Consider the following 13,549-nt stretch of genomic DNA (forward strand, 5'->3'; position numbering starts at 1 on the left):
CCCACTGCAGTACTTGAAGAGCACGATCTCATCTGAGTTGAAGCCCAGGCCCAGGTCACGCACCTTCACCATCAGGTTGCGGATGTGGCAGTTGCGCCCACGGGTGCCCCGTGAGGATTTCCACACCGTCTTCTTGGCTTTGCTGGCCCCCGGCGGCGAGCGCTCAGCACGCAGCAGCAGGTCCTCCGCCAGCTCTGCGGTGCCTGGGCCACCTGTTGTCGCGTTGTCCCCTGCACGTGGAGGAGATGGTGCTGTCAGAACCCACCCTGCACCCATCGCCCTCCTGCTGAGCCTGCCTGTCTCTGTAGCTGTGACCTACAGATCCCTCCTGATCACTCACTATGGCAATGGCTGGTGCCTGAGAGGGCACGTGGGTGTGTGGGAAGATTCTTCCAGCCAAGAATCTTCTCATCTCTAGGGCTCTGCCACATGCCCAGCATGAAGCACAGGGCCCCATGTGTTGAGATCCCCTCAGCCCAGCCCCAAAGAGCAGCCACAGCCCCACACAGGCTGGGGCTCCCCACAGCAACTCCCAACCTGCCCATGCCCCACACAAGGGACTACCACGCCCAGGCTCGGGGTCCTGTTCCAACACTCACCGTACAGCTGGCTCCAGCCAGCGGTGAGTGGTGCCTCCACACCATCCTCCACAGACAGGCTGGCAGTGGCCGTGCTCCGTGGTGTGGGGGCTGCGTCCAGCGTCTCATTGCAGTGTGGTGTTCGCAGGGTGCCTGTGGCCAGCCCAGCCAGCAGTGACAGGATGGCAAAGAATCCCCACAGTGTCCCCTCCTGCAACAAATCACAACAGATCAGGGTCAGCCCCAACCAGGGTCCGCACACCAGGGATGAGGCTCCATGAGCTGGGGATGAGTGGGGATGGGGTCATGTAGTCCTGGCCGTTGCAGCCGGACAGACCTGGGCTCACCTTGGGCTGCGGGTGCGTGGCAGGTCCTGCAGGCCTTGGCTCTGGTGGCCCCTGTTGCTGGTCCATGCTAGCTGCAAGTGCAGAGGTTGGGGTCAGTTCCCACACAGGGTGGGTATAGATCTGACTGGCTGAGAGATGGCACATGCCTCCCCTGCCCTGGGCAAGCATGTCACCCCTTCCCTCACCCCCCAGAACCTCACAACAACTCCTGAACCCCTTGCATGGACCACCCCACCCCTCTCTTCTGGCATAGCCAGGCATCCTCACCACACCGCACATCCCTTCCAAGAGATAGGGCAGCTGGGGCAACCCAGCCTTTGTACAGCACCTCTCCTCAGGGGCAATGCAGCCATCTCCTTGTGCGAACGGCCTGGGATGCCAGGCTGGTCTGTGAGGCAGCAGCTGGGGCTGGGAGTGCTGTGCGGGGGGGGCCTTTCCCATGGCCCTTCCCTGGGAATGTTTTTCTTGCTCACAGCGGGAGCCTGACCTTGGAAACTCCAAATCCATTAGCACAGGGTCCTTGGGTGCAGCCACCCCTTGGCCTCGTGCTGGCTCCCCAGTCTGCTGCGTGCGCCAAGCTGGGACACGCAACCCCAGAGCAGCCTGGATGAGTGGGACTGCAAGGGGCAGGATGGTCAGGTAGGTCCTGTGGGGGCATGGCAGGGTGTGGAGCACCATGCTGGGCTTACTGTAGTCATTCACCCCAACACCACTGCTTGGCATCTACTGCCCTGACACACAGAGAGGAACTGAGTCCCTGCTGTGCATGGTCCCAGCGAAGCAGCAAGCACGGTCTCAGGGGAGTGATATCGCCCAGGAGGTGCTGGGGCAACTCCTGCCTGCAGCCACATGTTTGCCTCCTTCCCAAACTCCCCCCTGGGAGTGCCCAGTGTCCAAAGCTAGGATAGCCTGGCTTTGAAGGGCTTTAGAAGTGGCTCCAAAAGGGGTGGTACCCTCCTTGGCCTCCCAGTCTCTCAGGATTGGACTGTCCCCTTGGAGCTTATTGGCATTCTGCATTCAGGGGTTCCCCCATCCCCTTTATGACTTTGACTTTGCCCCAGTGTGTCCCAGTTGTTTCCATGGCAAAGCTGGGACGGGACATGCTGAGGAGAGCACTCCTGACCGAAAAAAAGTGAAAGCACATGCCTGGGCACCGCTGGGACAAGAAGAAAATATAATTTCCTCCAGTCCCTCTAGCATCTCAGGGAATGGTCCCCAAGTCCCAGTTGTTGAATCTGCTGCCACCCTGCACTGGCCACACTGTGACACGGGGCCGTAGTGGGCGCTGCCAGGCCCATGTGCCCCCTCTAGGGGCCGTGCACCAGGCGGGATGTGCCCCCGGTGCCGGCAGGGCTCGCACCGGCCCCCCCGGCCGCGCCAGCCGCCACAGCCTGGCCAAGCACAGCCCACGCTGCCCTTCGCTCCCGTGGCGGACCGTGGCCCCACGCCAGCCGCTGCCCCCAGGTCATGGTTTTCCCAGGCCGGCACCGCCGGAGGGGCCAGGCGAGGGTCCCTGCGCCCTGCTGGGAGGGGACGGACTCCCCGGTCCTCGCTCCCGCCGCCGGCCGCTCCGCCACGGCCCCTCGGCTCCAGCATCCCGGCGGGACGGGATGGGAAGGGGAAGGGGGACGGGATGGGAAGGGGAAGGGGGACGGGATGGGAAGGGGACGGGACGGGACGGGACGGGACGGATCAGCCGGTGCAATTCAGGCTTCTCCCGTCCGGCGGCAGCACGGCCCCGGACTGTGCAGTGGGAGCGCTGCCGGCGGGGCGCCGAACGAGGGCAGCCTCCCTTCGCCACCGGGAGCCCCAGAGCCGAGGCACGGACGAGCACTACCAGTGCCTCCTCATACTCGGGGCCCCGTCCACGGGCGCAGCTCTTCGAGCGCGCAGGACCGCAGCCCACGCTGGCCCCGCAGCCCCGCTCGGCATCTGCTTTCGTCCAGCGCGGGCAGGGCTGAACCAAGCACCTGGGCACCCCACGGGGATGCCAGACCTGCACACCCCGCAGCAGACCCCCATGTCCCGTACGGGGGAATCTGACTGAGATCTGCCCCAGCCACGGCTGCCAGAGCCCTGCCGGGCGATTCATAGACACAAGAGGGTTTTTTCCCAGGGTGGGAACCGAGCCCATCCGTGTGAGGACCTTCCTGGACCCCCGCCACATGTGTCCCCCGCCCAGGGCTAAGTAACAGCAGTTGCTGGTGCAATCCCTGAGCGAGCCACCTCACACTCACTCGTGCAGGGCCCGGCGAGAGCCCCGCTGCCTGCGCTGTGCATGGGGCGCTGGGAGTGGATGTCCCGTGGCTGCACCAGGCCCCCGGGGAGGCAGCAGACACTCGCGAAGTGCATCCACGCGGGGCCAGAGGGTGTCCCAGGCCCGCGGTGAGTGTCTCAGCTCTCGGAGTAGCCATGCCAGCTCTGCAGCCGCGGATCCCACCTGGAAGCGCGGGGGGGATGCCCAGAGACACTTCGGGCACCTGCGGGCACCGGCGAAGGCCCTGCATCCCTCCGCGCTGACCCTGGCAGAAGAAGTGATGGGGGTCAGAAATCAACCCCACGTGTGATGCGGAGCGGGCACCCACCCCGCAAAGCCTTGGAAGACCGGGGTCGGACACGTGGGGCACACGGCAGAGACCAAACTCAGCCCCAACTCAGGGACAGCAGAGCCGGGGGGCACAGGGTACCCCCGCCCCGTGCCTCTCGCCTGCCCACCGCCCAGGGCGTACACCTGTCCGACGTGCCCAACGGGCCGGGCGGGAGCCCAGGGAAGAGGCGGGAGAGTCCGTCCCCGTGCCCCCCGGGCGCCCGCAGCGGGGTGCCGCCTATCCCCGCCCGGGCAGGGAACCCCGGCCCCGCCGCGGCCCCCAGCGCTTCCCGCCGCTGGGTCGGGCTCGGCACCCCGGGAGCCGCCCGGGGGGGACTTGCCCGGGGGCGGCCCGAGGCCCCTCACCACCCCGCGAGTATTGCCGGGGGGTGGGCGGCGAAGCGGGTTCCCCTCGTCCCCCCCGCAGTCCCGGTACGAGCCCTCGCCGAGGCCCGGGGCCGCCGGCAGGCTGGGGCGGGCGCTGTCGCCCGCCACCCCGGCCCGCACTCACCGTGCCTGCGGCGGGGACCATCCCCCGGGCCGCCGCTGCCCCGCATCGCCTCCGCTCCCCGCCGCCCCCCGCCGCCCGCCGCCGCTGCGCCGGGGCGGGGCGCTGGCGGGGGCCGGCGCTGCCCCGCCGGCACCGACTCCCGCCGCTGCTCCCGGTGCCGCTCCCGCTGCGTCTCGGGGTGCGCTGCCGGCGGCGGCAGGCGGACGCGTAGTGCGGGGCAGCGGTGGCTCCATCCCGCTCCCGTCGTCGCTGCCGGTGTCAAATTCCAGCCACCGTCACCTGACCGGCGGGGCGGGCACCGGCACCGACACCGGGTCCCCGATTCGCACTGGCATCAGGATACCAACCGGCACACCGATCCGCACGTAGTGGCACCGGGACTCCCACCCGCACGGGCGCCTGGACCGCACCGGGATCAGGAGGGCACCGGAATCCCGCCAGCAGCAGGAGCCGCAGCCCAACCCGCTCCAGCACCGGCTCTCGCCGTGATCCGCACCGCCTCCGAGCTCCTGCGGAAACTCGCACCCCCTCCGGGAACAGCATCGGGACCCCCGGAGGCACCCGACCCCCTCTACCGCCACCTGCCCGTCGGCCGACCCTCGGGCAGGCGGACCCGCAGCCCGGACGGACGGACGGACGCCCCGTGAGCGGGATTCCCTGCCCCGACAGCCCGATCACAGCGCTACCAGGACGGACACACGGACACCCTCGGAAAAGGGTTCAGCCCTTCCCGGAGCGCTCCGGGAGCAGAGCCCCACGGGGACCCCACGCCCCGCGTCGGAGGGCAGAGCCCCGCGTCGGAGGGCAGAGCCCCGCCGGGGACCCCTTGCACACGTGGGGATCCGGCGGGGATGGGTTGTCGGGCAGGGTCGGGGCCATCCCGGCAGCTCCCGCCCGCGGCGGGGCCGGCCGGAGTCCCAAGCACCCCGAGCTGACTCGAGGTGTGCCTGGAGCTCGTGTCCGGCCGCGCCGGAGGAGGTGTCCGGCCTCCCGCCCGCCCGCGCCCCGCGCCCCAGTGCTCCCCGACTGGGCTGCCCGCCACCGGGCTCCTTACCTCTGCCGTCGCCCTGCCTCCCTCCGCCGGGGCCGCCGCTGGCCCCGGGGACATGGGGGCCGGCTGGCGAGTCGAGCCGAGCCCGTGCGAGTCCTTACGTCACCGCCCGGGGCCCTCCGCGTCCATCCCGGGGCTCTCGAGTGCTCCTTGCGAACGTGCCAAATCCCGGGGCCGCCTCCGCTCGGCCCCGCTTCACACGTGCTCCCCTGGCCGGAGCTGATCGCCGGGACGCGCCTCGGGCCAGGCAAGCGCCCCGGGTCCGGCCCTCATGGCTGCGGGGTCCGAGGGCGCCCGGGCGGGCTGCGCGCCCCGCGGTGCCTCCGGCCGTGTCACCTGCCCCGGCGGCGCTCCGCCGCCTCGGCGCAACTCCCCGGGCTTATGCAACTCCCCGGCTGGAGCGGGGCCAGCGGCTCGGTCGCCGCCGGCTGTACCACGGCTGCACGCCGGTTCCCAGTTCGCCCCGACCCCGGGCCACCCGCGTGGCTTTAACCTCCTCCCCGCCGCCTGGCAGCCCGGGCCCCGCGGTTCCGCGGAAGGGACGGATGGCCGCGCCTGCAGCCACCTGCGGAGCCGCCGCCTCGCCTGCTCCCATCTCCCCGGATTATCCAGCGCAGGGGTGACAACTCCCTCCCGCGTCCTCCTGCGACATCACCTGCCAGGGAGTGTGCGGACACAGGCGGCGCCCACTAAGCCGTCCCTGCCACCGCGAGCAGGGACAGTGGAGGTGGAACGAGGCCCGGAGCTGCTTCTTCCCCTGCCCTGGAGCGTCACCGCGTGGCTCCAGCTCCCCCCCTTTCACCCCCACTCCTGTCCTGGCACAAGCATTTTGGCCTAGTCTGTGGCTATGGGTGGCTCCCTGACTGCTGGTGGGACTCCGCGGGAGCATGGGCTCTGCTGTGGGACTGCGCTGCTCCACGGCCGTGGCCTGAGGCTGCTCCCATCTGAGATGTTCTCATGGGCATCAGAGGTGATGCCCTTGGGTGCCTTGGCCCAGCAGGGCTTGGAGGCCCTGGAGCATCCCTGGGGTAGAGAAACAGCTTGGGACAAGTGACAGGGAACAGGATCCTCTGCTTTGCAGGACTGCAGACTAGTGCAGCTGCTTGCCTGGAAAATTTCAATGTGAGCAGCATGTCCTGTTCCAGGTTACCAGGCTGTCCCCATGGAGCTGGGACTGGCCACAGCACTACCCATGCTAGGGAAGCTGCCCAGGAAGAGAGGGCTGCCACTGAAGGGAAGGGCTGCCTCCCCCACTGATAACCCTCAGGCCTTGGAGACAGCCTCGGCTGCTGGCTCAGCAGAGGGGTTACCCCATCTCCTCCTACCTTCCCTACAGGTTGGGCAGGTCCTCATGTCCCCAGGACACAGCCAGGAAGTTCTGAGGATGTGATGCTGGTGGTGTGCAGGGGGCTATGTGGGGCATGGCACAGGGTATCCCAGGGACCCCATACAGGTGAGCCCACAGTGTCCCCGGTCCTGTGAAAGGGGTGCTTGTACCAAGCCTGGCCTCTGTCCTTTTCCAGGTGTGCCCCCTTCGAGGCTGCTACCCCAGACACCTGGAGGCCCTGGCTCTCTCCTCTGCCCTTTCTTCTCAAGCTGGGAGACATAAGCCTGCTGCTGCTGTCAGCCCCACTAATGTCCTACCAGCAGCACCTCATCCCTGTCCCCCCACAGTCGTGGTGGCAGGGGATGGCATGTCCCAGCTCTGTGCCTCAATCCCAGCACTGCTCTCCCCTCTCAGGCTCCCATGAGTATTGGTTCTGCCCTGGGGAATTCTAAGCATGGGCCAGTCTGCACAGGGTACTGGGGCGCAGGGCAGGGTTCCAGCCCCACCAGTCTCCAGACAGACGGGTGACCTGCTCCCTGACTGCTGCCAGCACCACCTGGTTTGGTACCTTCCAGGGCACTGCCCATGTCAGCTTGTGCTCCTGCCCCCCTGGGGCTGGGGTGCCCCCAAGCACCTTGTCTGGTTTGGAATAAGCCCTGCAGAGCCAGGGCCTGCTGTGACACCTGTCCCTGCAAGTGCCACCCTTGCATGTGGCAGGATGGGGGTGATGCAGACCAGCCAGATGGCAGGACTGAGCATGCCATGACTGCTGTCTGAGGCCATGGCTGGGTGTGACAAAACATGTGGGAGAGAGCTGTGATGCAGGCATCTCATCTCAGCAGTGATGTGGCTCTTTCAGGGGTATCTCTGAACAAGTCTCCTTGTCTCAGCTGACCTGAACGACCTTGTGTTCAAGGTCCTGGCCCAGCCCGATGGTAGTGGTGGCCCTGCTCTTTAAGTGCTGTGAAGAGAGGAGGGACGGAATGCGGATTTGAGCAGCTCCAGCATCTCCTTGGAACCTGCATCAGGGAGAGCTGAGCAGTTGCTTCTCTGGTGCCCCACTGGTGCTAGCAACAACCCACCCCTTGTTGTTTAGGAGCTGGGAGGTCTGGCAGACCAGTCACACATCTTGTAACCTTCCCATTCCTCCAAGCGATAGAAACTGTCCCCAACGCATCCTGTGGCTCCGGGAGCCTGGCGGCATCACCAGGGTATGCCTAAGGGGTTACACTCCTCCTGCTGGGACTTGGCAGGCATCAGAGCTGGTCACAGCCTTGGTCTCTGGCTTCCAAAACCATTTCCTTTTCCAGGACACTGCAGTGAGAAGGTCACTTGGCTGGACATCTGCCTTTGTCAGGACCACACCCAGCCCAGTTGCTGCTGTGACCCTTGGCAGGAAGTCATCCTGTTGGCAGGGAGTCCCCAGGAGAGCAGTCAGAGCCACAGGCAGTCTGTCACAGGCTGGACAAGGTCTGATGCATGTGCCTTCCAACATGAAATGAACCCAACCCACAATCCCCTCTCCCACCCCTCAAGTCACCTGCAAGGAGGAGCACAGCCCTCTCCTGTCCCCAGTACCAGGCCAGTGGCATTGGCCAGCTGCAGCTCCCAGCAGCTGGATTACTGTCCTGGAGGAGTCAGCAGTGAAACCAGGCAGGGGACAGCCCAACCAGGGGAATCCCTCTGCCTCCCATAAAAAACGCCCAAGGCAGTAGAAGAAAGAGGCCAGCCAAGCTTGTTTGATAGCTTTATTGCTTCTGTGATATGACTGAATTGATGTGACATAAGCCGGCTTGGAGGAGCCTGCAAGACTCTTGCCCTCCCTGCCTAGAGGGGAAATTAAAAAAAAATGCAGAAACTAAAACTAATTTTAAAAATTCATTGAGTTCTTGCATCTTGGCTTGGTACAGTACTGGCGAATGCACTGGCCTCTTCGAGACCCCGTGCAGGCTGTGCAAGGAGCCAGTGCCCAGAGGGGCAGGGCAGTGGCCCCAAAGGGGCTCCTGCACCGAAGGACACGTCTCTAATACTGCGAGTGACACACGCTCGGACTGAGAGCACACCGTGCTGGTGCCCATGGAGCTTGGTGTGGTGGTTGCCTTCCTGCCAAACACTCTGGAAGCCCTTGCCCATGTCCAGTTCTGCCCATACCCAGCCCAGCTGCACCCATTTGACACAGACAGCCCTGTCCTGACACCTTCCCCCACTCCCAGCAGTGCCCACACTGAGGGGTAGCAGAGCATGGCCAGGCAGGGCCTCTCCACTTCTCCCTCCAAGGAAAGGAGACACTGGAAGCCCAGAGATGCTGGAATGAGGAATGTTGGGCTGGATCCCATGGCTGCCTCATGCTACCTGGCCATGGTGCTTCCCTTTGGCGTGTGTGAGCTTGAGGCCACAGGATGGCCAGGCATAATGGGGTGAGCTGGTGGTGGGAGCCCAATGCCAGTGTGGTGGGCACTGCCACAAATGCACAAGCAGCTCATGGTGTGCTCAGCACAGCAGCAGCAACTCTCTGGCAGCCCCTGTCCTCCAGAGCAGCACGTGCAGGCTGCCCTGCAGGTCTCTATACCTGCTCTCTGCACTAGCTGGAGCAAAACCCACTGTGGTCACTGGCCCCCGACCTCCCTGTGTTTCCCTGGGCTCTGTCTAGGCAGGTTCCCCACCATCCGAATGGCCTTTCTGCACCACAGCGCATCAGAGGCACCAGGCAACCCCGCTCTATATTTAGGCTGTGGAGAATTCCCCTGGGCTCTCCCTTCCGATCTGACAAGGTGAGTCACTGTGAGGGAGAGGCCAAGACTCACATCCGTCCCACTGACCCTGCTCTGACCCGCGTGCACTGCTCCGAGCTGGCAGGACTGCAGCGTTTCAAGGGCGGGAGGTGGCTGCAGGTGCACGTGAGGAGGCAGCCAAAAGAACGGCACCCAGGAGCAAAACCCAGTGCTGAGCACTGCTCCTGGAGCTGGAGCCCCATCACTCGGCCACAGGCTGCTCTGTGGTGTCAGTGAACTAGAGGAGAGCCTCGGCCCCCAAACGCTCTTTCCTTCTACATGCAGGTGGTCCTGACCCACCACAGTCACTCTGGGCCATGCACTCATTTATTCAACTTGGACACTTCTGCCTGGACACCCTTGCCAAGGTGGAGGGAAGGGCTTGGAGTCACCTCCCTTGTCTGTAGGGTCAACTTCCCACCCTGTTCATGGCTGTGGTGGAGAGCTGGGATGACAGGGAAGGCTGAGCAGTGGCCATGCTGTGTCCTTGGACCTGGAGCCAGTGAGTTGGAAGATAAAAGTCCCCTGTAGCTTTGTAGCGCTCAATAAACCAGCCTTAATCAAATTAATACCATCACAAGCCTCCATGGGGGTGCTTCCCCCAGTGGGCAGGGAGGAGCCCAGCACAGACACCAAAGGCTCTTCACTCCTCTCCTCCTTCTGGACACAGCTGCCCATTCTGCCATCTCAGCTCACTGCAGCCCATGGATACACCCCATTACCCACCCCCGCCCTAGGGCTCCCGTGGCAGCTGGTTAAAGCACTGAGACAGAGAGAGGGTGGGTGTCAACCCTTCCCCAGCCCAACCTCAGCCAGATCCAGACCAAGCATCCCCACTGCCAGCATGGCTGGGACTCAACAGATGATGGTCCCAAGTCCAGGCCGATACCTAGGAACTGCAAAGGGAGCACTGCCTGGTGAGCGCCATGGAAATCCAGTCCCATGGACTCCTCAAGAAGGAATAACAAACCAGGAGATACTTCAAAGGTGTATCTGCCACAGCATAGGCTCTAAAACCTGCTGGAGACCTCACAGAGCATCCTGACAGGAGGCATGTCCCTGGGGGAACAGGGACTGACTGGCTGGGAGGCCAGAGTAGTGGGGATGGGACATGGGAGGGGTAAAGGGAAGGAGAGCCTTCCAGCATGTCTCCTGCAGCCCAGAAGTGGCAGGATCTTTGAGCTGCTCCCAGATGACAAGGGAAACAGCAGCCACAACAAGAAGCTGGGCACGACTTGCCCCTGAGCAAGCTCCTTGGCTACAGGCACACCAGGCAGGAGAGGCTCCTGAGGGATGCATCCCACACCGGTGTGTAAGCAGCACTCAGTGCCATGTCCTGGGAGCTGCCTCTGCCTGCAGCCTGGTCTCAAACCATTCTGTGCAGTTTGCTCCTCTGCCCCATGCCTGGGTCACTGCCTGCCCCTCCTGCACACCCTCTCAAGGATCTCAGGTCCAAAGTCACAGCCCCCTGGAAGTCAGTGGGTGCAGAGTTGGTCTAGGGGAGCCATGCGAGCCCTGCTCTGAGCATTCCTTGCCCATGCCAGAGCCATGCTCCCACTTCAGTTCAAGGCAGGCTGCAATCCTTGGGCTCTGTCAGATGCAGTGCCAGGACCATGAGCCCAACCCACATCCCTCTGGGATCCCCCTCCACTGACTCCAGCACTGGCTGGCTGTGTGCCAGTGCCTCGACACCCAGGTACTGGGACAGCACCTGTGGGTGCAGTCCAGCCTGCTCCAGGCTAGGAGAGCACAGGAGCCACTTTTCACATGTAGGCATTCATTCCCTTGGCAATCTCCCTTCTGCCCATGCTCCTCAGGTGGATGAGACCACCCTGCTGCCCTTGCACTTGGCCATGTTGCTCAGTTTATTCCACCTCCTCTGATATATGTATACAAATCAAGTGTGCAAATAGTGCATCTTGGGACCAAGAGGGCAAAGGAAGGACGTGCTCCTGAGAGCAGGAGGAGCAGCAGTGCTAGAACAGCACAGGAGGAGCTTGGAAATGGAGAGAGCAGGGGCCAAGCAGAGGGTGAGAGTTCCCATCAGGTTCCATCATCACTGAGGTCACACGTCGCTTAAATAGGGAACATGATCAAGTCTGGAACATAAAACAAACATCTTCAGCAGTCTGCTCTCAAACTGTAAAGCTTGAGATCTCTGCTCAAGATCTGACCTCCTTCCAAAGAATAAATTACTCCCCTCCCACACAAAACCAAAGCGAGATGCTGTCCAGAAACAGTGACACCAGTCTGCACGGACTCCACGGGCGCCCTGCACAGCAGGCACAAACCAAGAGGCCTGAAAGCCTTGAGCGCAATGGGGCAGGCTCCTCTGCATCGTGACAAGCAGGAAGGTGGGGAGGTCTGCTGTAGGCAGAGGAAGCCGCTGGCTCCCTGCTCCACCTCGGGGTCAGAGCAGAGGCAGAGCAAATGGCTATGAAAAACACAGCTAAGTCAGTGGCTGCTGCTGTTGCTGCCTCTGTGGAGGAAGTGAGGAAAAATGCAGAAAAACAAACCCATGCTCATCTCCATCCAGAAGCTCCAAGTGGAGAATGAGAGGCAGCCATTATTCTCCCTTCGAAGTGTAGCAGCACCAATGACACCGAAGTTTTGGATGGATTTGTTTTCCTGGGGAAAGGTCTGAGGCCGGTGACAATGCAGATGGAGCGTGAAGAGGCCAGGTTTTTCACAGGGCTGTGCACAAGCAGACTTTGCCTTGTACCTTGGTATTTCTAGTATGGTTCCAGCAGAGTCTTTTAAAAAATAATACTTTGTACATTCAGGCATTGCTGCCTTGGGGCAGCATCACCTCCCATTTGGCACAAATCATTTTATTCACAAACCTTTCTTCTCTCTCCTGAGTCTTTTCTGTCTAATTCAGGATGCAGAAGATCTGTCTGTGATGCAGAGTTCAAGAACTGTCCACTCAGCCCCTTGCCCACCTCCTGCCAGCTCTAGGCCTGGAGGTGGCAGTTGTAACCCTCATGCAGACTGGCAATGCAAGAGGGTCTTCCCAGAGCACCTGGGCATCTCTGTGTGTCTTCAGTGAGGTGGGATTCTTGCAGGGGGCTGCCAGTGCCTGCTCCCAGAGCTGCAGTGTGTCTTCGTCTCCTCCCTTGGAGGCAGTGGCTGCAGCCACTCAAATCCCACTGGTTAGGTCAGTGATGACTCGGGCTTTCACCAGCTTCCTCAGAAACTCCTTCTCCCTCTGGATGTTGTGCGTCCAGGACTGGAAGAAAATGAGAGAGACAGGAGGTCACCAACTAGCCTGGCCAAGCATGCTCCTGTCCCTCATGTCTGGGAGACTCTGCCAAGGACACAGACCCTGCTGTAGATCAGAAGAGCCCTTGCACACCGCGGACCTTCTCTCATGTACAGCTGACACCGTCAGCAGGGTCAGACCCGTGTACCTGAGGAAGAAGGTTTCCCCACGGTCTGGGTGAAGTTTTTTGGCATGGTGATATTTGGACAATCCAGGTCCCTTAGGCAGATGTGCCCTCCCAAGCTACTGCACATGAGAGCCCAACAGCACAGCACTGGTGATGGTGTATGCCAGGGAACAGAGCTGGCAGCGGACACAACGGCAGGACATATACCCACCACAGACAGCTCCCTGCCAGGCCACGGCAATGCATGGGGGTGCATGCAGCTGAAAAACCCCAAGACCATCCCCACCAAAGCCTCTGTTAGCTCTATCAAGAGGAAATCACATGGTAAAGGTTACACTAATACAATGTGAAGGGTGAAATGGCCACATCTCCCAGCAGGCACTTCAGAGCAGTGATTGCTATAGCTGGTGTCAGCCCACCCAGATGTGTTCCCTGCAGCAGGCTTGAGCTGGGATTGCAGCATCTGCCATCACTCCCGTGTGCTGGGACTATTGAAGCACTTAATGAAAGGAAGAAGTGGTTTGTCACACCATGGAGCCCACGGCAGAACAGGGAAAAGCAACTTTTCCCAAAATCTCCCAACAGGACAAGAATCACAGTACATGATTTCGGCACAGTGCTCTGGTCAGCAGGTAATCTGAGCTCTAAATACAATCTGGATGATGACAAAGTCACTCTACAGGAGCTTCCCTGAGATGGCCTCCAACCAACAAAGCACCCAGCCCCATGAGCCCGCTGAGGGCATTCTGTCATAGGTATTGAAATCCAGTTTACCCACTGCAAAACCATGGGCACCTGCCTGCAAAGCTCTGGTTGTGTGCATCGTGCACAAGGTGCATGTGGCTCTCCTGTCATCCTGCTTGTCCTGCCCTGTCCTGTCCAAGACAAGCAGCTCTCAGCCATGACTGCTGTGTGGCACTGACAGCCCCAGGCATGATGTGCATGCAGCGGGCTGACAAGAGGTCCAAAGCACTGAAGGTCCCTCTCT

The 13,549-nt window shown here is 62.2% G+C and overlaps 2 protein-coding genes across 11 annotated transcripts in view; both read right to left on the bottom strand.

Moving 5' to 3' along the window:
- The window catches only part of IPO13 (importin 13), a 38,984-nt gene extending 33,821 nt beyond the window's left edge, over nucleotides 1-5,163 (bottom strand). Inside the window, exons 1-4 of one of the 3 annotated variants that reach the window (XM_039555676.1) lie at nucleotides 5,078-5,163; nucleotides 926-996; nucleotides 600-789; nucleotides 64-230 (exon numbers count right to left, since the gene is read on the bottom strand). In XM_039555676.1, coding sequence (XP_039411610.1) covers nucleotides 64-230; nucleotides 600-789; nucleotides 926-991 — 423 coding nt within the window. In that variant the 5' untranslated portion in view covers nucleotides 992-996; nucleotides 5,078-5,163. Of the gene's footprint in view, nucleotides 1-63; nucleotides 231-599; nucleotides 790-925; nucleotides 1,008-4,023; nucleotides 4,099-5,077 lie in introns of those variants that run through there. The other 2 variants (XM_039555675.1, XM_039555674.1) reach the window with 2 other exon arrangements.
- Nucleotides 5,164-8,135: 2,972 nt separating this feature from the next.
- ST3GAL3 (ST3 beta-galactoside alpha-2,3-sialyltransferase 3) overlaps nucleotides 8,136-13,549 on the bottom strand; it is a 192,496-nt gene continuing 187,082 nt past the window's right edge. For all 8 annotated transcript variants that reach the window (XM_019291537.3, XM_039555684.1, XM_019291540.2 and 5 more), the window contains one exon: nucleotides 8,136-12,401. In XM_019291537.3, coding sequence (XP_019147082.1) covers nucleotides 12,312-12,401 — 90 coding nt within the window. In that variant the 3' untranslated portion in view covers nucleotides 8,136-12,311. The remainder of the gene's footprint in view (nucleotides 12,402-13,549) is intronic.

The sequence above is a fragment of the Corvus cornix genome, chromosome 8 (assembly GCF_000738735.6).
Source record: "Corvus cornix cornix isolate S_Up_H32 chromosome 8, ASM73873v5, whole genome shotgun sequence".
NCBI lineage: Eukaryota > Metazoa > Chordata > Aves > Passeriformes > Corvidae > Corvus > Corvus cornix.